Source organism: Chrysemys picta, chromosome 4 (assembly GCF_011386835.1).
Source record: "Chrysemys picta bellii isolate R12L10 chromosome 4, ASM1138683v2, whole genome shotgun sequence".
Taxonomy (NCBI): domain Eukaryota; kingdom Metazoa; phylum Chordata; order Testudines; family Emydidae; genus Chrysemys; species Chrysemys picta.
In genome coordinates, this window is record NC_088794.1 from 46350970 (window position 1) to 46373461 (window position 22492).

Genomic DNA, 22492 nt, shown 5'->3' on the forward strand with positions numbered 1-22492 from the left:
TCTGCTCTCAGCACATTCCTTTAGCTTAAGCTCACAAAATTCTATTCTATTCTATCTAGGTTCTTATCCCACACTCATCTGTAGTATCTGAGTGCATTAAGAAGTCTACCTTGTACTTGGAGTGGAAGGTAGTGAGGTTTTTGATCGTCCGTAGTTCATGTGGGACTTTATTCCACAGTCTCAGTCTGGCCCCTGAGCGGTCTCTCCTGCACAGATGAACTTTACTCCTATGGCAGAAAGTTTTGTTGGGCCTGAGAAGCAGAGTTGTTTACCATCCCTGAGCTTTAGGTGATATTTTAGATATCCTGGGCCCTGGTCATTGAGCATCTTGAAGACAATGACTGAGATCTTGAACTTGATTCAGTATTCAATGGGAAGCCAGCGGAGAGAGCAGAGGACAGGTCTGATGTGCTCAGGGTAGCTCGTGTTGCAAAGGAGATGGGATGCAGTGTGCTGAACTAGTTGGAGTTTCCTAAGGGTTGATCACTTCATGCCCAGGTATACTGCACTGCTGTAGTCCAAACAGGAGGTTGGCAAAGGTATGCATAACAGAGCCATATCATTGTCCGTCATAATGGGATGGCATCTCCTAGGCAGCTGGAGATGATAGAAATGTATGATGTGTTCTCAAAGATTCCTACTTTAAAACATCTGGAATTATTAGATAATTTAAGCAGTTCAGGCACCAGGTATTCTGTAATCACAGAGCTCATTAGGGAACAACATCCAGAAAGAAAGAAGTTCGCTTTTCATTTTACCTATGTACAAAACTTTCCTTTCGCTTTTTTGATCCAAATACTGAAGAAAAAAAATTCCAGTATTTCTATTTAAAAAATGATTGTGACTTTATAGTACATCCTCCTCCTGAAGATAATTGAAAGCCAAAAACAAAACTTGAAAGCTTAAACACTCAGAGCCTAAAATCTATCAATTTTTCTTTCTCTTGTACCGGCAGACGGGCATTCAGATAAAGTAAGTGTGATGCTGTGTATAAGAAAGGTGACTGTTACACAGTTTCCATAAATCTGGTTCAAAGTATGTCATGTAAGGTATCAATGGAAAAGTTACGATTTGCTAAGTATTATTCTCTTGTTTATATGCATGTGTCATCTTAAACCTGTGTTGTATTCCTGGGTGACAGCCCCCAGATAGATTTGCATTATGTGTTGATGGCCCATTAAGGACACTCCACTTTCACAATGGGCTATTGAAGAATCTCATCTTGCCCAGTAGGTCTTCCTGCAGATGCCTCAGACAGCGAGGAGCCAATGGCCACCTCCTGTGATTCAGCAAAACATGTAAGGACATGTGACCCTGGACTCCATCTTGGGACAGTAAATTTCCATGCACCTCGGCTGTGGGCTTTGTTTGGGACAGCAAATTTCCATGCACATGGCGGATGATATAAAAGGCACCTGAGACACCTCCATTTTGCCTCTTTCCTGCTCCAAAAACTCTGGACTGTAGATTTACCACTAAAAGGAATATCTTCCACTACGGACTGAGACCTTCCAATCTTTTGGAAGTTACCAGAAAGGCTTTTGCAAGCCAGCAGTCTATTCCATCACTGCTACCAACCTGACATTTGTGTGTATATGATCTAGTAACCATTTATAACTCTATTTTCTTTTATTAATAAATCTTTAGTTAAGTTTACTAAGAATTGGCTGACAGTGATATTTGGTTAAGATCTGAGATACATATTGATCTGGGGATAAGTGTCAGTTCCTTTGGGATTAATAAGAACCTCACATATGGTGAAATGGGTTTTCAATAACCTCTCACTATATTAGATTTGGTTGTCCAGATGGGAACCAAGGTCTGGAATGCCTAAAGGGACTGTGTTTAGCGTCCGGTTAACCAGTATGGTATTATAGAAGCTCTTGTTACTGGCTTGGTGAATCTAATTATAGAATAAACCACCAGCTTTAGGGATTTGTCTGCCCTATTTCTTGCAGTCTGCCCTGTGTGTGGCATTCTCAGTGTGGCCCATTCCAGGCACCCAGGCACAGTAAGCATTAGAGGCATCCAGCAATAAACACATTCCTAGCTGGGGACACAACTTATTGTTTCATCACACAGAATAAAGAATTGGTAGCTACAGATATGAAAATGTCAGCAAACCTCTCACTCTGAGTGGTTTTAAAGTACTTAACTATTTAAAATTAAACAGAGAAAAGTTTTCATTAAAGGGGAATGTGGTTTCACCAAGGCATCATCTCTTGCTTCTGTAATAAAAAAATGTGTAAGAAAGATATATAAATGCCTTTGGAGAGAGAGACACACAAATGGTTCTTCAGAAATAGAGATTTGGCTCTTCAAGGCTCTGGCATCCAACTGTACTTTGCACAAAGCTCAATGGAATTGTCCATTGGACACGGTTACCTGCTCATGCTCTGTTGGATGGAATCCTTTTTAAAAAAAACGTAAGTGGACAGTTATCCCCAGCTTCCACAGTGACATCCAGATTCTTTCTGTAGGACAGTTTTCTAGCATAAATCCATAACAAAAACAGTAGAGCTTTTGGCTACGATAACCCCAAAGAGTTATAAACTACAAACCACTATTCCATACTGGGGCTTTCAATTTGTTAGTCTCTAAGGTGCCACAAGTACTCCTCATTCTTCTTGCTGATACAGACTAACACGGCTACCACTCTGAAACACACACACTGATGTTGTCAGATCAGCTGGTGATCACCATACTTTTAACAGAATTACTACTGGAAAGTTGGAGGAAGGGTTTATTTTCTCTAGCTGGGGATCAATAACAAAGGAGAAAAAAGGAATGTTCTCATTCTGAAGATGAAAATGGAATCTTTGCAAAAAGTCACAGGGGGTTAGTGGGCAAGCTGGAAAAATGCTGTAACTTATCAACACACAATTACTGCACTAATAACCAATCCACTGAAAGAATACCATCTAAAGAAAACAGGCCCACTTCCTATCTCTTTCCCATTCATGGGAGAGGGGGAAGAATTTTGTTTTACAAATCACAAATGAGATAATGAGGTTTTCCCACTGTAGAGCTGTCGCCAAAGTCTCAATAAACCACATGACTAAATATCCACTGGAACAGGAGGAAGGGCAGGAAAGAGAAACAAAAGTACAAACTAAACTCTTTGTAGTTTGTTTTTTGTAATTATGCCACCAAAATGCATATGTGCATTAAAATGTCAATAACAGCTTGCTTTCCTCTGATTGCTGTTGAATCTTAAACAAACAAGGTATTTACACAGCCCAGTTTTTTCTTAAAGTCCCTTCTACCTGACATACGTGTTCTGAGAAATGTCTATTTAACTGCAATGTCTATTTGGTTCTTATATTGGCACCCATCAGCAGTGCCGGCTCCAGGCACCAGCGGAGGAAGCATGTGCCTGGGGCGGTACATGCTAAGGGGCGGCATTCTGTCTGTTCTTGGGACAGCACAGTCCGGGGGGTGGTGTTTTTTTTTTTTTGCTTTGGCAGTTCAGGCAGTAGTCCGAGCGGTAAAAATGGTAGAGCCGGCCCTGCCCATCAGCACAGTATCTGAGTGCTAGTGTGGATGGGTCAGAATCCAAATGTACCTAGTATAAGTGCACCATAAGAAGGCATGGGAATTCAAGTGCACAATTTCTCACTCCAAAACCTAAAGGAGCAGCTCTATTACACAGTTGCCAACTTTCACGTGGTAAATAAACATCCCGACTTTCACAATAAGCTAAAAATCAAGCTAATCCCATTTCAAAACAAGGCCAAAACAAGCCAATCCCTAAGAATCTCAACACTCTGTGTGACTAGATCCCCTCGGTGTGCAGTCTGGGACTGTGGTGGACCCGTTGTGCACCCCAACTCTCTCCCCACCTTGTCCCTGCTTGCCGGGAGCTGATAAAAAAAAAAAGGGGGGGGGAGGGGGGGGGAACAAGCTACATGCCAAAAAGTAGCCAACAAGCAACTCACGAGCCAATTAAGTCGAAAACAAGCCCAATTTCTGCATTTTTTTTTTGCAGGTTTGGCATGTCTGCTCTATTAGCTCTATTAAGGGTTGATCTCACAAAGTGCTGAAAACCCTCAACCCCAGCACTTTGCAGGATTGAGCTGCACATACAGGGAACTATGCATTTGACACATTACAGCAAAAAGCAGTGATGTCCTTATACACACCTCATCAAATGAGGAATGCAGCTATATTTACAGCACAAAGTGAGAAGATACGAACCATCTGGGGTAAGTAGGAGAGAGTGAATGGGGATGCTAGTGAGTTATAAAGGGAAAAGAATTACATAGAATATGAAAGTAATTATCAGATGGTTCTGAGACTACTTTAAACCAGTTTGGTATATGTATTTGTACTCACTGCTACTTCACAAAGCAAAGAGAATCGTAACATCAAAAATCTTTCGCAAACTACACTAGAGAGGCTGTGGGACAGGTAACAGAGACCTGGGAAGACTCTAGGGGATGCATCTCCATATTGAAATGAAGGAAGCTGCAAACGTCTCTATTTTATGTAAAATAACAGTAAGCCTTGGGCTCTAGGCAAGTTGTCAATATGGGGTCTTATCCAGCTTCCATTGTAGTCAATGGAAAGACTCTCATTACTTAAAAGAGAACTGGACATTCCAGCCATGAAATACGTTCCGTCCATGTGTCTTGTAGGAAAGAGAATTTCTTCCACTGCAGGCATTACTGGGTGAAGTTCTCCTATGGCCTATGCTTAGGGTTGCCAACCCTCCAAGATTGTCCTAGAATCTCCAGGAATTAAAGATTAATCTTTAATTAAAGTTTATGTCATGTGACGAAACCTCCAGGAATACATCCAACCAGAATTGGTGACCCTACTATGCTATGCAGATCAGACTACATGATCATAGTGGTTTCTTCAGGCCTTAGAATCTTTGAATTATTATGCATTCTTCTGGTGGACACTGGGTATGGTGTTTCTAAATTTCTTCCTCCTCAATGCAGTTGAGATGAAAGGAAGAAGGAAGGAAAGAAGGAAGAAAGAAAGAACAGTTTGCTCCAAGACAATAAGAATGGTCAACTTCTGGCTTAATATCAGATCAAGCCTGACAGATACAAGGAGAGGATTTATTTGTGTTCTGAGTCTGTCTCCTTTAATCTGCTCTCTGAACTGAGAAAGTGCAAAATGATGTTCAGCTACGCTTGGTGATCAGCCACAGCAAATTTTCCCTAGAAACCAGGTTTCTGGCATGCATTTGCTTTTCCATGGTCAGATTAACTATTGTCATGCTTGCCTCATCATTTTTTATTAGAATGGGAAAGTAAATGGAAATGTTCAGTACTGGCCAGCGGCCAAGCTGTCCAGTGATCCTGGTGCGAATACACTGCACATCATCTCCCTTTGTTCTAACAGAAGAAGGGACATATACAATATGTTTATCTATTGTTTATCTGCAATAGCCAGGTTGACATGTGTTGTTATTTTTTATTTTACCTCCTTATCCACTCTGAAAATACAACCTGATTATTGTAAATGAACACTAGGTAAGTGACCAGTATCAAGCCCAGTAATTTATGGCTGAACTAGAGAATAATTGTTAGAAAGACAACCAGTCTCAACTGACAGATTTCAGGTGATGATGAATTAACCACGCCCCCTTGGTAAATTACCCACACTGTTAAAAAAAAAAATATATATATATATATATATATATATATATATATATATATATATATATATATATATATCTTATTTCCAATTTGATTTTTTTCTAACATCAACCTGGATGTTGTTATGATTTTTGTCTGTTAGATTAAAATGTCTGTAATGTCTTTTCCTTGGGTAGGTGTTTGTAGATTGTGATCACATTGCCTCTGAACATGGTGCTTTCTGTAGTATGTGTCTTCTAGTTTGGTATCATGGCTACTGTACCAATGGATTCAGACATGCAGAAAAGACTATGGGCTTGTCTACATTACCCGCAGGATTGACGGGCAGTGATTGATCCAGTGAGGACAGCGTGGTGAGTAGATCTAAGTACGTCCACTTCAGCTACATTATTCACGTAGCTGAAGTTGCGTAACTTAGATCGATCCTTCCCCACCCACCCCCCGCCCCTTCCCAGTGTAGACCAGGCCTAAGAAAAAATCAAGGCCATGAGGATCCATAGGCAACATTTGCATTCTTACCACCAGCTGGCGGCTTGCTAGTAATTAGTCAGCTGACTAATGGAACCCTTGTCCCACCAGAGGCACTGCCCATGAGTGTCCTGTTTGGAGGAGTGCCCAACCCCATCGATTGATCCAGCTGCACTATTTAAGCCAGAATGAGGCATAAGAAGTTGTCTATGCAACTAGGTAAATTCCTGGCTGGCTGTTACATTGGACCCTGTCTTCGCACCTGATTTTTGTCTTCCTGACCTATCTCTGGTCTCTGACTCCAAAGCCAGCTCTGACTTTTGGTTCAGCTCCTGACTCTGACTCCTGGTCTGACCACCCAAACTGTTACCACCCTAGAAAGAGATCTTGGAGTTATCGTAGACAGTTCTCTGAAAACAACTGCTCGGTGCAGTGGCCATCAAAAAAGCTAACGGAATGTTAGGAACCATCAGGAAAAGAATAGATAAAACAAAAAATATTATAATTCTACTACATAAAGCCATGGTACACCCACACCTTGAATACTGCATGCAGTTCTGGTTGCCCCATCTCAAAAAGAGATATTGGTGCCAAAAATGGTACAGAGAAGGGCAACAAAAATTATTAGGGGTATGGAACAGCTCCCATTGAAGGAGAGATTAAGACGACTGGGGCTGTTCAGTTTAGATAAGAGATGACTAAGGGAGAAGATGGTACAGGTCTATAAAATCATGAATGGTATGGAGAAAGGGAATAGGTAAGTGTTATTTACCCCTTCACATAACACAAGAACCAGGGGTTACTCAACTAAATTAATAAGCAGCAGATTTAAAACAATCATCAGTCAACCTGTGGAACTCATTGCCAGGGGATGTTGTGAAGGCCAAAAGTATAACTGGGTTCAAAAAAGAATTAGATAAGTTCATGGAGGATAGGCCAATCAATGGCTATTAGCCAGGACGGTCAGGGACATAACTCTATGTTCTTAAGCCCAAGCCATGACAAAAACTTTCTGAACATTCCAAGTGTAAGAAGGCTGAATGTAAACCAGATATGTCACTGAAGGTATGTCTACACTTGGAGCCAGAAGTGTGATTCCCAGTTCAGGAAGACGTACTCGTGCTAGCTCTCATTGAGTTAACACACTAAAAATACTAGTGTAGATAGGGTAGCATATGCAGCAGGGTGCAGCGGCATAGGCTAGCCTTGCCTAGTACATATCCACGGGATTCAGGAGGGTTTGTACTTGGCACAACTAGCCTGTGCCACCGTGAGCCGTTACCGTGCTACTTTGGCTACAGGACTATTTTTAGCATGCTAAGTCAACGAGAGCTAGTGCAAGCACATCTATGCAAGCTGAGAATCACACCTACAGCACCAAGTGCAGGAAAATCCTGGGGCTGAAGAAAGCACACGACTCTACAGTACTTGTTTGGAGGAGTGCATAGTGAGTCACGATTGCCCCATAAATCTTTCGGTGGGATTTTCCCTCCCAAATATTTGCATATTTATGCTCCTCAGCAATGTTCCTGCCTGGGTCTTGTGACATATGTGTGTGTGTGTGTGTGTGTGTGTGTGCGCGCGCATGTTCCTGCCTGTAATTAAGTGTCTCTCTGTGCCTGTAATTAAAAGGTCAAAATGAGTCTTTCCCTGGATTTTTCTGGAACGTAAAATCCTTCCATATATTCAAAATACAGTGAGGGGTGCTAAAGGTTTACTTCCAGAACTTCCCAGAACTATCCCATTGGCTGGGTGCCTAGCCCCTGTCTACAAATATGCCTGTTTTGCACTTGTGATGTGGCCAGTGCAGAGAAAAGATTTCATAGGATTACAACATACAGGTGATACAGTGTAAATTAATATTGCAATAGGCTTCCTCTCCCCTACTATCTGGGTGGCAGGAGGGTGTGCTTTGAGAGAGAGGTAGGGAGAACAGACATTGAAACACAGTGTTCTTTTGGAAGGTCAGAGCCACCTGTCAGGTGACCATCTAGAAACCATCTAAAGTATGGTTCTAGTGCACACCAGCAGGATTCACATGGCCAGTTAGTGCTCCACACGCTGGTGCACCCTAGAATTTACAACTGGCGCACATTAACACACTGTGTAGACAAGCCCTTAGATCTAAGGGAGGAGCAGAGGACATAGGCTTGATCCTAAGTCAATTGAAATAAACGGAAAGACTACCATTGACTTCAGTGGACTGTGGATCAGATTCATGCAGCATGACATGGAAACAATCTGTGCAGCTGATACTTTAAGATATAAGCAATTATAACAGGGGCGAATGATCAGTTTATAAAACTGGAAAAGTAACAAAGGGACAATAACATGCCCAAAGGTTTTCTTTCTTTCTTGCCTCCAAAGGTTCAGAAAAAAGGTGTGTGGGGGGTTCTTCTCCCAAGCCTGGATAGGTCACCCCTGCAAGATGTCCACATGAGTTTGTCTCCAGTACAAAGCTTAAAGAAGCAAAGATAAATATCTTTTCTCTACTGTTTGCCTGTATTTATTTTCTTTTGCTACCTCCCTGCCTGTAGCAACACTGACGTCCTGCGAGCCCAAGAATCCATTTATTGTCCATCTGTTGCCTGCTTTTTTCAAAACCTCACTAGCATGTCCCGAGGGCTTTGCTCCTATCAGCTACAGAGGGAGAAGTACTCAGACCCATCTGGGGTGCTAGGCAGAGCTCTGAGAGCACACACAGGCGCTCGCAACTTTAAGGGCACTGGGATGGGAAGTAATTTGATTTGAAGGAGGATGGTGAGGGCGGACATGATACAATCAGATCCCATCTAAAGGTAGCTTTCAGCAGATATTTGAGTAATTGGAGCTTAGATTCCCTTTTTGTAAGTATTTGTGTTAGTAAAGCTTGACCACTTGAATATTTGTGGAATGCCAAACACCAAAAATTGCTGGCAGATTTGAATTGAAATTCATTTTCAAATGTGAGCAAACTGCTGCAGAAATTTATTTCCACTATTTGTTCAGCTGCAAGCAGCAAAACAGTTTAATTTATAAACAAATAACCTGTTTTTAAAAACCCTAAATGCTAACATGCATAACTAACCAAGGCAATCACATAATGTTGTTAAAATTCTCACCCTCTTTTCTTCATTGTTATGCTGTAAATTGTAAGCTCTTCAGGGCAGAGATGAGTATTATTTGTCTGCTAAGCACCATGCATACTTGGGGAACTCTGTAAACAATCAATAACAATTCAGTTCCTTTCATTACACCCAGGCTTTTCCAACTTGTATAATGGATAAAATCACTTGCTGTTTGGAGACCGATTAAATAGCCAGCCGCAAAAGGCTTCATTGTTTGAAGCCTGAACCCTCAACATTATTTTCTTTTTTAACCTAGATTTTTCCTTACATGAAGAAATCAAACCCTTATAAAATCTCTTTAATTTCCTGCTCTGGTTCTTGGGCCTACTGACTGGACCTATAAGATGTGTCAATTTCCCCCCCACACCCCCCCCACCCCATTACTGGTAACTTCTTTCAGCTTTACCGGTGATGCCCATAAACAAAACTCACATCAGACAAGACTAGGGCCCAAACCATGCAGTTATTAGCTCAGAGTGTTTCATCTTAGACTTCATCCCAGTTTAAGCCATGAAAATCTTAGTAAGTATTGAATTTAAATCCACTTCTTACTGTCTCTCTCCCTAGGCCTTTGTCAAAGGTCTCTCATTATTATTTATATTACATAGCGCCTAGAGGCCCCAAGCGAGACCAGAGCCCATTGTGCTAGTAGGAGTCTGTCCCTGCCCCAGAGAGCTTACAATCTAAATAGACAAGACAGACACAGAGTGGCAGGGAAAACAGAGAGGTGAAGTTACTCAAATAAGGTCACAGAGCAGGTTAGTGGCAGAGCCAGGAATTAAACGCAGGTCCCCTGACTCTCAGTCCAAGGCCTTATCCCCACTACCTCTGGCTCATTTTTTGAGAACTTAAAAGTTGCACAAAATAAAGTAACAGGGAAAATCTTTGCTTTGTAATGGGTGGAGTGGCACAGCTGTGAGGGCATCAATTCCCCCAGCAACAACAGTCAATGGATCTGTCCATCCTCATTAATGTGGCAGCCACCCAAATTCTTAGGTCTTCATGGGAAGCCGGTCACTTGCTAAGGTTATCTGGGTCTCTCTCACTCAATAAATCGCCTGTCATTGCAAGGCCCTTGGGCATTGGTGCACCTCGGTCCCTTCTGTTTTCTGCCTGTGGCATATAACAGTTTAGTCTCCCAAGGGCTGTAACACTTTGGCTTAGTGAGCAGGTGGTGGGTGATGTTTAGTGAGCTGTAATGGACTGGAGGTCAGTCTAGATCAGGAGTAGGCAACCTGTGGCATGCAAGCTGATTTTTAGTGGCACTCACACTGCCTGGGTCCTGGCCACCCATCTGGGGGGCTTTGCATTTTAATTTAATTTTAAATGAAGCGTCTTAAACATTTTAAAAACTTTATTTACTTTACATACAACAATAGTTTAGTTATATACACCTCTGCCCCGATATAACGCTGTCCTCGGAAGCCAAAAAAATCTTATCGCGTTATATTGAACTTGCTTTGATCCGCCGGAGTGCGCAGCCCCGCCCCCCCGGAGCGCTGCTTTACCGCGTTATATCCGAATTCGTGTTATATTGGGTCGGTTATATCAGGGTAGAGGTGTATTATAGACTTATAGAGACCTTCTAAAAACGTTAAAATGTATTACTGGCTCGCGAAACCTTAAATTAGAGTGAATAAATGAAGACTCGGCACACCACTTCTGAAAGATTGCCGACCCCTGGTCTAGATAATCTGGTGGTCTCCTCTGGCCTTAAATTCTATGACTCTAATATATGCCAAAAACCCAAAATGAGGTATATAACAAAACCAACAATCCATAACAGAACAGGGAACACGGATTGCATTTTGACCAGTAATTTACATAGACAGAGTTACTGCAACATTGAAAGGGTCTTTTTCATTTCTAATTTCTGTTTGGCCATGTCCTCCCGGCTCTGCATGAAATATGCCCAGGGGTGAAATTAATATTAAATTCTTACCAGTACGGGGGCCCGGTTCCGGGGGCTCGGTTCCGGGGCCCCAGAAGGGGCGGGGCCTTGAGCAGAAGGGGTGGGCGGATCAGCCTCCAACAGCCAGCCCATCTGCGCTGCCTGGCCCGCACCACCTAAGGCTCCAGTGGCAATTTAAAAGGGCCCGGGGCTCCGGCCACTGCTGTAGTAGTGGTAGGCCCTTTTAAAATGCCGGCCCCCGGAGCAGCTGCCCCTTCCCCCCCGCCCTCCACCGCAGGGCCGACGACGGGGGATGAGGAAGGGGAAGTGACGTTGCCGCGGCAGCGCTTTCACGTCGGCTGTGTAAGGGCCAGTACCAGCTTCTTATCAGTACGCCGTATCGGCCCACTTTCACCCCTGAATATGCCTAAAGGAAACACAGCAGCTTTTTATCCAGTGAAAACCTATGTAAGGCACGGCTCTCTTTTCCCCTCTGTGTTGTGGGGCTGATGGGATTGAGGGGGCCTTCATGTAACAGCCATAACATGCCACATGCAAGGAGGCTGAGCTTTCATTGGAAACTCCAGACTAAACCTGTAGATTGCTTGCAATCCGTGCAAAATCTGGTTGCTCCACCAGTTCTTAGCTATGCCAGCACTGACAGCATGGATGTCTTCCATGCCAAGCTGCCACTGGCTCCCTCAGAGGAGACTTCAGTGGTAGTATGCAGAGGTATTTTTCCACATTTGTTAGGCCAGTCTTCCAGAAAAAGCATGCTACAGAGAGGCTGCTTCCCAGCATGGATCAGCATTCACATCACCCTCCTGTCAGTACCCGGCCCAAGATGGGGAAGCTAATGATCCAAGCAGTGGATCAAATTCAGTGATAAATCCTGGTCATGTGCCGCGTGAGGCATGTTTTGCATATGCTAAGAACAATCTCCACCCCCCATAATTAGGCCATGCCTCCATCAAACGCCTCCCTGTTGTGGATTTAGTGCTCAATCCTGCAAGGTGCACCTGAAGTCAATGGGTTGAGGGTTCTCAGCGGCTTGCAGGATCAGGTCCATACTGCATAAGGGTCCTGGGGAGCTACAGAATGGTGACAGTACTTCACTGAACCTTGTACCCTCTATTTGCTCCAGTGCTATTCTGTGCAAATTGTGCTCTCCTCCCCCCCCCCCCCCGCAGCATTATGTAATGGAGAGGGCCATGGGCCGTGTCATTCTGAGAAGTACGAGTGCAGTGGTGCATATGGGGGTACACTAATATTGTTATATAACCAGCAAAACAAAATTGTTTAGTAACAATATAATTAATCATACTGTAGAGAAACAGCCAGAAGGAACATAAAAAACATTTTCAAAGCCACCTGCCACTGATATCAATTATGCGACTGACAGCCTTTGAAAAGAATGGAGAAACCCTGTATTAACGAAACAATCTTCACCATGGGTTTCCAAGAAATTAAATCATTCTGAATGGTCATTCAGACTAAGGGTTACCGACAGGACGAGTGATCTAATAAAATCTTCATGTTGTTTTAGACAGCAAGACATACCGCTAAGGAAGGCATGTTATAACCTGAAAAGGGTCCACAGCTTTAAGAAATTATCCCCCAAAGGTTGTAAAGCTTTGACTATGCGAAGTATTTTTGCTATTATATACACTGGCGACCACTAAGTGCAACTATTATTCCTGGCGATCATTCAGAGAAGGACAGGGCTGATAAAACACTTAGCAGAGTTTTTGGCTAGATCCATCTGTCTTTTCAACCACCGGTACATTCCTTTAGATCCTTTTAAGGGATTCTGGATGTTCCTGAGTGTAATAAATGGAGGTCTTTATTTTTATTTGCCATTTTTTATTATTTAGCATGCTATGGTTCCAAATATCTCACTTAAAATGTTTACATGTGTGTGCATTGATCATACTTGCATCTAATGAAAGGCTGGATTGGGCCTTATTCCGGTGGGAGACAATGGGAGAGGAAGGTACAAGACATCCCCTCTGTCTTGCAGGGCCTATGTAACAGCCATGCCCAATTGCCATCCCTGAGCTTGGGGGGCACAGGGACTGCTCCCTCCCTATCACCTTTGGGGAGCGCATGCCCCAAAGGAGGCAGGGAGGAGGTAGGACAGGTGCAAGATATGTCCCTGAAGAGGTGTAGCAGGGAGCACCACTCATGGACTGTACCCAAATGGTACAGTTGAACCTTAAGCAAAGCCTCTGCAAGGAAATGGATTCAGAGTTTGTATAGGCACCTGGGGAAAATATCTCAACCAGCTGCTAGGGGCAATATTAACCTTCTGGTTCTATGAACTGTACATGTACCTGAGTCAACAGAAAGACAGACATAGGGCACTTAGTGACAGTATAAGAGGAAGCTTGGTCTGTTGCACCCTTCGGGGGGCAAGGAGCACTGGAGTTCAAATCTTAGTGCTATTGGAGACTTTCTTTATGGCCTTGAACAAGTCGTTCAATCTCTCTGGACCTCACTTCCCTCCTCTGTAAAATGGGGCTAACAATATTTATCTACCTCACTGCATTTTTATGAAAATCAACTAATGTTTGTACAATGCTTTGAAGGTGCTAAGTGAAAAGTATTGTCACTATTATTAAAGTTTGGGGTATTTTTCTAATCTAAGCATCTTTGCTATTATGTGAATATGCTCCTTAAATTCCAGTGCAGAGGGGAATGACACAAACATTCTCGTTGTGGGGTAAAATATAGCAAAGTAATACAATTTTTTTTTTACATTTCTATAGATCCTTTCATTCCAAAAGTACTCCATAAATTATGTGCAAAGATCATTGCTGAAATGCACCCACCTCTGGGGGGGGGAGGGTAGCAGTCCAACCGATTACCAGCGCACAACACAGAGAAGGAAAATTTTGGCTCAGGACATTGCGGCAAACCTCTTTTCATACAAATAAGTGTCATAGATTTTTAATGTCCAAATGACATGACCTTGTTTTTAACAATCTCCTTTGAAAGGTCTCTTGAGACAGTAAGCTGGGCAGCACTTTACATAAGAAGGAACAGATGAATTGATCTTAATGGAATTTGAACCTTTGTTTTCAAAGAATCTAGATTTAAGGCTCATTCTTACACCACTAAACTAGACCAACACAGCAAAGTCCTCAACTAACCCAGGTGTTAAAAATCCAGGTGTCACTATAACTATTTGTTAATCTACTGGTAAGGCAGTTTGATATATCCCTAAGTGTATGAGAGTCAGGGTATATCTTTAAGAAACATCCAATTCTCACAGCACTAACCTAATGGAAGTTCTGCACGCCTAGCCATGACAGAATATACAGCTGAGCTCACTTCTGGTCTAGTGACTATACATGGACGCTGGGAGACAGGAGACCTAGGTTCTATCCTAACTGCTTCTGACTCATTCTGTAACTTTTGGCAAATGTCCACTGATTTTGGGTGCCTCAATTTCTGGACTCCTCTTAAGGTTACTAAGGCCTGATATTCAGAGCTCCCATTGACTGCAGGTGCCTGTGCTCATTATATCTGAAAATCAGGCCTGACAGGTCTCAAGTTGGGTACTCAAACTTAGTGAACGCATGAAAATTTGAGCTTCAATTGACACTGTGCCTCAGTTTCTCCATTGTAAAATGATGATGTTACCAATCTTTGTAAAGAGCTTGGAGATCTAGGGATGAAAAATAACTATGTAAGTGCAAAGTGTTGTTTAATTAGGGCCTTCCCCCCTGCTTGAGCCAAGCACAAGGGCAGGACGGTGCTCTTATGATTTTAGAGATTGTTCACGGATAGGTAAATGTTTTTATCCCCATTTTACAGATGGGAAAACAGAGAGACATGTTAAGTGTCTTGCAGCTAGTAACAGAGCTGGTTCTATTCGCCAACTGCAAGCTACAAATAATTTCCACTAGAATCAGCAGGAATTATTTTAGTGGCTCATCTCATGTCTGTGGAGGGAGAATCTTGACTTCCAGCAATCTCCTCCTCCATCTCTGAATGCTCTTTGTATCATTAGATAACGCTGGCTCCAACAATATGTTATAGTTAAAGTTCCTTTGCCACTTACTTGAGCTTATCTGCTATGAAGATCACGCGTCGCTCCAGCAGAAGGGAAGCAAAGATCCTGATGATCTGTCGTACGCTGAGGCACTTGAAAAGACATTCAAAGTCCACGTGTTCCAGACGTGAGTCCATTGGACGCCGAAGCTCTATCACCTGAATGCATTCAAAGAAATGTAAGTTAGTTTAACTGGTCAGGCTTCACTAGCTCTTCAGATGCCTTTCACCGATGCATAGGCCATGTGGCACTAAATGCCTTGTTCCCTGTGCTGAAGAGATAGGGGACTTTCACTCACACTCTCTCCTTTGCAGAGAGACTAAAAGGAGATGCACGCTCCAGAGCAGCATTCTATTGCACACCTCCTCACCAGGTTATGCTTGCAAATCTTATCTGCCTCCCAGAAAGAAACTCTCTGTACATTAAATCAGCCCTCATTTGCTAGGATGAAATAGTCCTGCTTTATAAACATCCACTTTGAAAATGGGCAGCTCGACTGTGTCAGCAGTATACAGCAAAAAACGGAACCTGTAACTTTTTCTGGGGAGTCAGGATCATGGCTTGAATGGCAACATCTGACAAGTTCCACTCTGTCCTTGTTTCCATGCTGCACCCATCCCCTGGCATCTGAGCCCCTTTCCTCAGATTTATTAGGTTGATTTCTTCATCTAAGATTTTAACCTATGGGATTGCATGATCCCTTTAACATCCAGTCCTGTGTGAGCCAGGTTTAGGCTGGGACTTCAAAGATGGTGGACAGAAAAACAGAGAAGGGTAAAAAATACACAGAGTGCAAAGGAGGGAGAGAAAGAGATAGAAGGGCAGGGCAGCAGCTGATGATCTACTGACATTTGGAGGAACTAGGGTAAACTCATTGGAAATGGACAGCTGCAAAATACTGCACATGACCAGACTTTACCAAAAAAGACCCCACTCCTTATACTCTACATAATATAGGTATTATTTTTTGTCAGATTAAGGCCTGGTTGAAACCTCAGAGAACACATCCCCAGGACCATAATAATCTCTTATACTACCCATCCTCCTGTGTGTCTTAAAGCCAACGCCAATGTATTGGTATAAAGTATTTTTATGCTTTCATACCTACAGTTCCAGATTCCATTAACATTATGGTATTGGTTTAAAACTGAATTAGCCCTTATGAAATTGCTCCAAAACAACACTGCAGTTAGCAGCAGAGTGCAGGAGAGTGGAAACAAAATGGATTGATAGCAGTTCTTTTGTGACACCATTGTGCTCAGGGACAGGATAGGAACAGTCAGAAGAAAATCACTGTCACATCCATATTGTGTAGAGTCACATCTTGTGATTAGATTTTTTTAAGAAACCCAAAATATGCAAACAAACATTCTCCCACTGTAACACCAAATATCCACCACCCTACCACTGCTGCAAAAATCAGCAAACATACCATTGTTGAGTGATTGTGTTTTCCTGACTGATACTACCAGTGGGGTAAATGCTAGCTCCCATTGCTTTAAGTTTCATAAAGGTGACCAGTACTAAGAGTTAAAACATTTCTCAGCATGGTGATTGAAGGCTTATTAAGTCATGTTAATGTGCCAAATCATTGGGAACTAGTTACTAAGGGCTAATCTACACTGGCAACGTTAAAGCGCTGCCGCAGCAGCGCTTTAACATGGCTTGTGTAGTCGCGGCAGAGCACTGGGAGAGAGCACTCCCAGCGCTCTAAAAAACCCACCTCTATGAGGGGAGTAGCTCCCAGCGCTGGGAGCACAGCTCCTAGCACGGGTGCACTGTCTACACTGGCGCTTTACAGCGCTGAAACTTGCTGCACTCAGAGGGGTGTTTTTTCACACCCCCGAGTGAGAAAGTTGCAGCGCTGTAAAGTGCCAGTGTAGACAAGCCTTTAGTTTTCCAACACTATAATCTTGCTGTGGGATGCATTGCAAGTCACAACAGTTTTTAGAAACAGTGGAAGGGCCAAATTCTGTTCTCAAGTAAGCCAGTGCAATTTCACCTAAATCAATGGGATTGCACTTGTGTAACTGAGAACAAAGCTGAGCCTAATTAAAGTCTTTTTGATCTGCTGTCTGCTTTACTGTACTTGTTTGTTTCCATGTATTAAGGTTGCATGGAAGGGATCTGGCGTATGAGCTAAATGGGGCAGGACTACAGAGCCAGTTATCAAATACATTAGCATCTAGAAAGCACCATGAAATCTTGCCTTTATTCCTAAAGTCAGCCCCTCAGAATTCCTTATGCTTTCCACAGTATGAGGATTGAAGACTTCAAATGTGCCTTACAGGGCACTTTTACAAGGAACCCTTTTTGTTTCAGCCCAAAAGACATTATGGTGCAAACTGTAACACCACTGAAGTTACTGGCTTTAGGTCACTAGAAAATGTGATCCGATGTAAAAATTAAAAATAGGCAGAGAACTTGACAGTAAAATAGAATTCTAAGAAGAAAATCACCTTCTTTTTTCTGCGCCATTCATTCAGACAAATTCTATTCTCCATAATTCTACAGTTAGTCCATCCAAATAAATGAGTGGAGTTATTATGGATTTATATCAGGAGTACACAGCAGAATTTGAAGTTAAAAATGACTTTTTAATCAACATACTAACATTGATATTCTCTAGTAGCCCACATAATCTACAATACTAGGTTTCTATTGGACTTTTACATCTTGCATTTTTAACTGGGTTTCTGTAATGAACACACGCACACACACACACACACACACACACACACACACACACACACACACACACACACACAGTCTCTCTCTTTAAAAATCCATAAAATGTTTTATAGAGCCTGCTGTTCCAAATATAGGCCATTGCTTTGGGGGTCAGGTAAATGACTATTTTTTTCAAAACACTGATGTTTAAAAAACTGTCACCAAATGCTGCTGGTAAATTCTTTAGCCAATTCCATATCTCTGAACAACGACACTCATAATAACTTCTAAGTTCCTGATCTGGTGGTATACAGTCATAATGGAAAACACCCTATGGATGACTTCTAGCTTGCTAATACTGCAATAAAGTTCAGCCACATCATAACTCTTCTGTTAAATACACAAGAACTTGGAGTATGTTGGAATTTTTTTTTATTATTAAACTTCCAGAGAACCAACAAACATATTAAAATAACTACCTCTTCAGAAAACTGTTTATAATAATCAAAGGGAATTATTGTTAATAGTAATTATGCTACTGTTTTCCAGAACCCTCCCACGACATTTCATGATTCCCCCATCTTCAGCTTTCTTTCTTTGGCTTCTTTTTATTATTTGTGGAGTAGGGGTGTTGGGTTTTGGGTTTAAAGTTTGCAGTAGCCTTTTACCTCATTTCCAGCTCCAGGCAGAAAAGTCTTGACTTTGATTGTCTTTCCAGGTGCAGGAAAAGGAGACTCCATCAGACTCCTCATAAATGGATAAACCAGGGCAGCAGAGATGCCCCTTCTCCTTTCAACCTCATCCAGGATCTGATCCATCACAGTCCGATGTGAAAGAGAGAACATATCAGAACAACAACAACATAAATTTCTAAAGCATCTTCTGTCCCAAACATGTACCAGACTACATGCCTAATTCTCCCCTTATGTGCATGTGTTCAATACCATTAATGTCACAACAGAATCACAGGGGTTGCAGGAGTGTAACTGAAGGCTGAATATGTAGAGAGATTGAGATCATTTCATCTATTGATAAAATGCAGCCACCTCTGGGATGGAGCACAGAAGGCATTCTGTGCCAGCCACACTTCAAAGCAGTTTTTAGAAAAGTAAGGAAAGAATAATTTATCCACTGGTAACTGTAGGGAGACTTCACAGAGGCAAAATGTGATTGGTGGAATTGGACTTTGGCCAGGACATCAGGATTGACATCTTTGCTTTTAGGAAAAGTGAAACGGGATTCTGTGACCGCAGGACCTCAGTTTAACGTATTCAGATTGGGCATACAGCGTTTTCTGCTTCAGATTCTGAAATGAGGAGACAGTGATCGCTTCACAATCCCTATGTTCAAAACAGCTGATCCTGAGTGGGTTTTGTGAAGCGTGCCCTACTCTTTACATTGGATGTCTGCACTAATGTCATTTTCCATTTGCCATGATACAGAATAGACAATTTAGCTGTATACTGAACAGATGGAACTCAGATAGATTCAGAGGATTTTTTTTTCTTTTTCTTCTTCTTCTTCTTCTTCTCCTCATTTTATTCACACAGGCCAACATAAATTAGACCATAGCAAAGTTTTCCCATATTAAATAGAACGTGATGCTGATAAACCTAAAGAAGAGGGGAAAGCCAGCTTTAAAGCAGTTAGTGGTTTGACCTGGAAGACTGATCTTTTAACCACTACTCATGAGCAATGGGCCACACAATAGTTAGTCTGTCAAAGCCAGGCACTTTCCCTTGTTGCTGTTGGAAATGCTTTCCATTGAAACAGAATGTGAAAAGATACTTAATTATGAGCTGGAGAGTTACAATAATAGCTAAATGACACCAAAAGCCAACAAAGGCACTAACTGGAGCGCTGCCTCCCCACCCTCTCTGCAACAGTAATGGTGCGCGTCTAACAAATACCGAGTACTTGCAGCTCCCATTGAAGTCAAGGAGAGTGGGGGGTGATCAGAAAAGTTTATATTAATTTCGTTCTTAAGGTAACTTGCTTGGGTGACAACCGCTCACACCAGATTAGAGAAGCTCCTTACTGAAGGCCAGCCCAGTGGCTAATTAGTATTGACTTAATACTATTCCTTCTCTTCCCTTGGCTACATCTACACTTAAACCGCTAGAGCGGCACAGCTGTAGCCCTTCTGTGTAGACACTCACTACAGCAATGGGAGATGTTCTCCCATTGCTGTAGATAATCCACCTCCCTGAAAGATGGTAACTAGGTGACGGAAGAATTTGTCTGCTGACCTAGCACTGTCTACACTAGGGGTTAGGTTGCCTTAACTACGTTGTTCAGAGGCATGGATTTTTCACATCCCAGAACAACATCCCTGGGTCAACTTAACTTTTTAGTGTAGACCCAGCATTAGTATCTCCTAGGCAAGCCTTTGTGTTGTTGCCAACACTGGTCTCCTTTTTTGTAGGTGCTAAGTGATTCTTTACGTTGTTGGCATTATATGCTAAATATAAATTAAATAAATCACATACTTTTAAATTAGATACAGTCAATTGAAAGCTGTTGGGGGGAGCGACTGTGTCATGTTATGGGTTTGGACAATGCCTATTCTAGTGAGGCACTGACCCTGACTGTCAGCACAATACAAATAATATATTTTTAAAATAAAGAAAGTTTGGACAAAGACATCTCATGAGTCTAAAAATGGGCAAAAATATCTGCCAAGACCATGACTGCATGCACTGGCTGAGTTTGGAAGTGAGGAAATCTGTGGTTCTCAAATCTGTCTTTAAGTAGATATCGCTACAGTGCACAAAGAGGACTCCAAGGGGAATTAAAATAATGCAGATAAGCAAAAACAAAGGGCTTTTTCTGCTTTTCAGCTAAGTAATGTACAAGGTTTAATATCTCAGTAGTCTCTCCCATCACGTTTTTATATGAAGGCTGCAGTTTCCTGTTTTGTCTACTTATGTTAAGTGTACCATCATGATAACTTTCCTTCTTCCCATTAGTTTTACCAATCGGGGCACCTTGGTTTCGCTTTTACAAACTAGGAAAAAGGGATGGTCTCACAGTCTCTTAAGAATCTTAATCTGCACCAGGAACAAATCTGTTCTACAAACTGGTACTACAAACTGACTCTTCTTTTTTTCATTTAAGAGCTGATTCAGGGGTATAGTACTCCGTCTTGCCAGGTGCTGAATACCTTCAATTCAAACTCACATTAGTGGGAGTTGAGTCTGTAATCTTCAACTAAGACTAGTTATTTCTGTGTGAACCAGACGCAATGGCCCAGTGATCACATTAGCAGGAAGAAGTGAATAGCTCTTTCCTAACAGTAGGCCAGGCCTATAAATTCAATGGGAGTTCTACCCACACCAGGAATAAATAAGAACTTCTGGATTAGGCCAAATGTCCCTAATGTCACCAGTGTATGCCTTCTTCCTTTCTATGATCATCTGGGAATCACTTCCATTGAAGCCAATGGAATTCTACCAGTGTAAAACTAGTACAAGTGAGAAAAAACAACAGACCCTTACTACAATTTAACTATATGACTGATAAGGAGGAAACTGACATTTGGGGTAAACTTTTCAGCCAGCCACTAAGTGAGCACATTAATAATATGCAAGCTCGCATAAATGAAATTATTTGCATATGTCAATCAGGTAATTTCATATTTGACTAACTAATTTGCATCAAATGCTCATTCACATGAGCAAATGCAAGGTTTGGGCACAAATGTGCAAACAGAATTTTTGCAATTCTGGCCCATCTCTGGTATTTTCTGGCATAAACTCTCCACTCTGTGGACCTGTGCACACTTCATGTCTTCATCTTGACTGATATTTTTGACTAGTGTGCTGGCAGCAAGGTATTGTAATGTTCAATTTTGTAATATCTGCTTCATCTTTTCCCCTACAAAAACCTCAGAGAACTAGGCCACCGTCAAAGTTAGATAGCAACAGCAAAGAGAAGGAAGAGTGTCATGACATATCTCTGTATCATTAGCTTCCACAATCTTTTTGTTACCTCTATTCACCATGTTCCAGCATGGTGTTTCTGCATCAGTTGCAATCATCTTTATTTAGACACCAGTTATGTCAAGAGGCTATTGGAACAGCCCTTTGGTTTGACCTTTTATATGATGTCATAAATAGGACTGGTATTAACTACTTTCATCTGATTTTTTAAAGCTTGATTCATGTTAATCGAAGTTTTATCCTGCAAAGCTCAAAACATGCTTATATGGAAGATAACATTCTGTATGATTAGATCACGTGAATTACATAAAATGTCATGAATTTATCAAATCCAAAAACTAACCTCACAATCAAAAACTAGCCAACTGTATTCAGTAAATTAAATAAATAAATAATTATTAATTTGGTCTTAAATTCTGTAAAACTCCCTTTGGTCTGACTGCCAAAGTGATACATTCCTTGCGAACAGACACATCGTTTACTCAACACTGTATTCACATACGAGCTGAAAGGTCTAAATTGTGTGACATGCTACCAGGAATTGTATAAAAGGGGGAAAAAAGGTATTCACTCAGAGTCTGAAATATCATTGTCCTCTCACAAATCACACTAAAATCCTGGTTGGTACGGCTCTATCACAATTAAATGCTCACTGAAGTTGCACAGGACGTGCCCTTGGATGTTCGAGGCACTCCGTTGGCAGCAGCCTGGACATTTCAAACTCTAATTAAGCAAGAAAAATATTT

General features: G+C 41.9%; 1 protein-coding gene across 35 annotated transcripts in view; it reads right to left on the minus strand.

The window, feature by feature from the left end:
• DENND2B (DENN domain containing 2B) overlaps positions 1-22492 on the minus strand; it is a 307166-nt gene that overhangs the window by 29656 nt on the left and 255018 nt on the right. For all 35 annotated transcript variants that reach the window (XM_065592192.1, XM_065592174.1, XM_065592178.1 and 32 more), the window contains 2 exons: positions 18474-18614; positions 15145-15293 (listed from right to left, as the gene is read on the minus strand). In XM_065592192.1, the coding sequence (XP_065448264.1) occupies positions 15145-15293; positions 18474-18614 (290 nt within the window). The remainder of the gene's footprint in view (positions 1-15144; positions 15294-18473; positions 18615-22492) is intronic.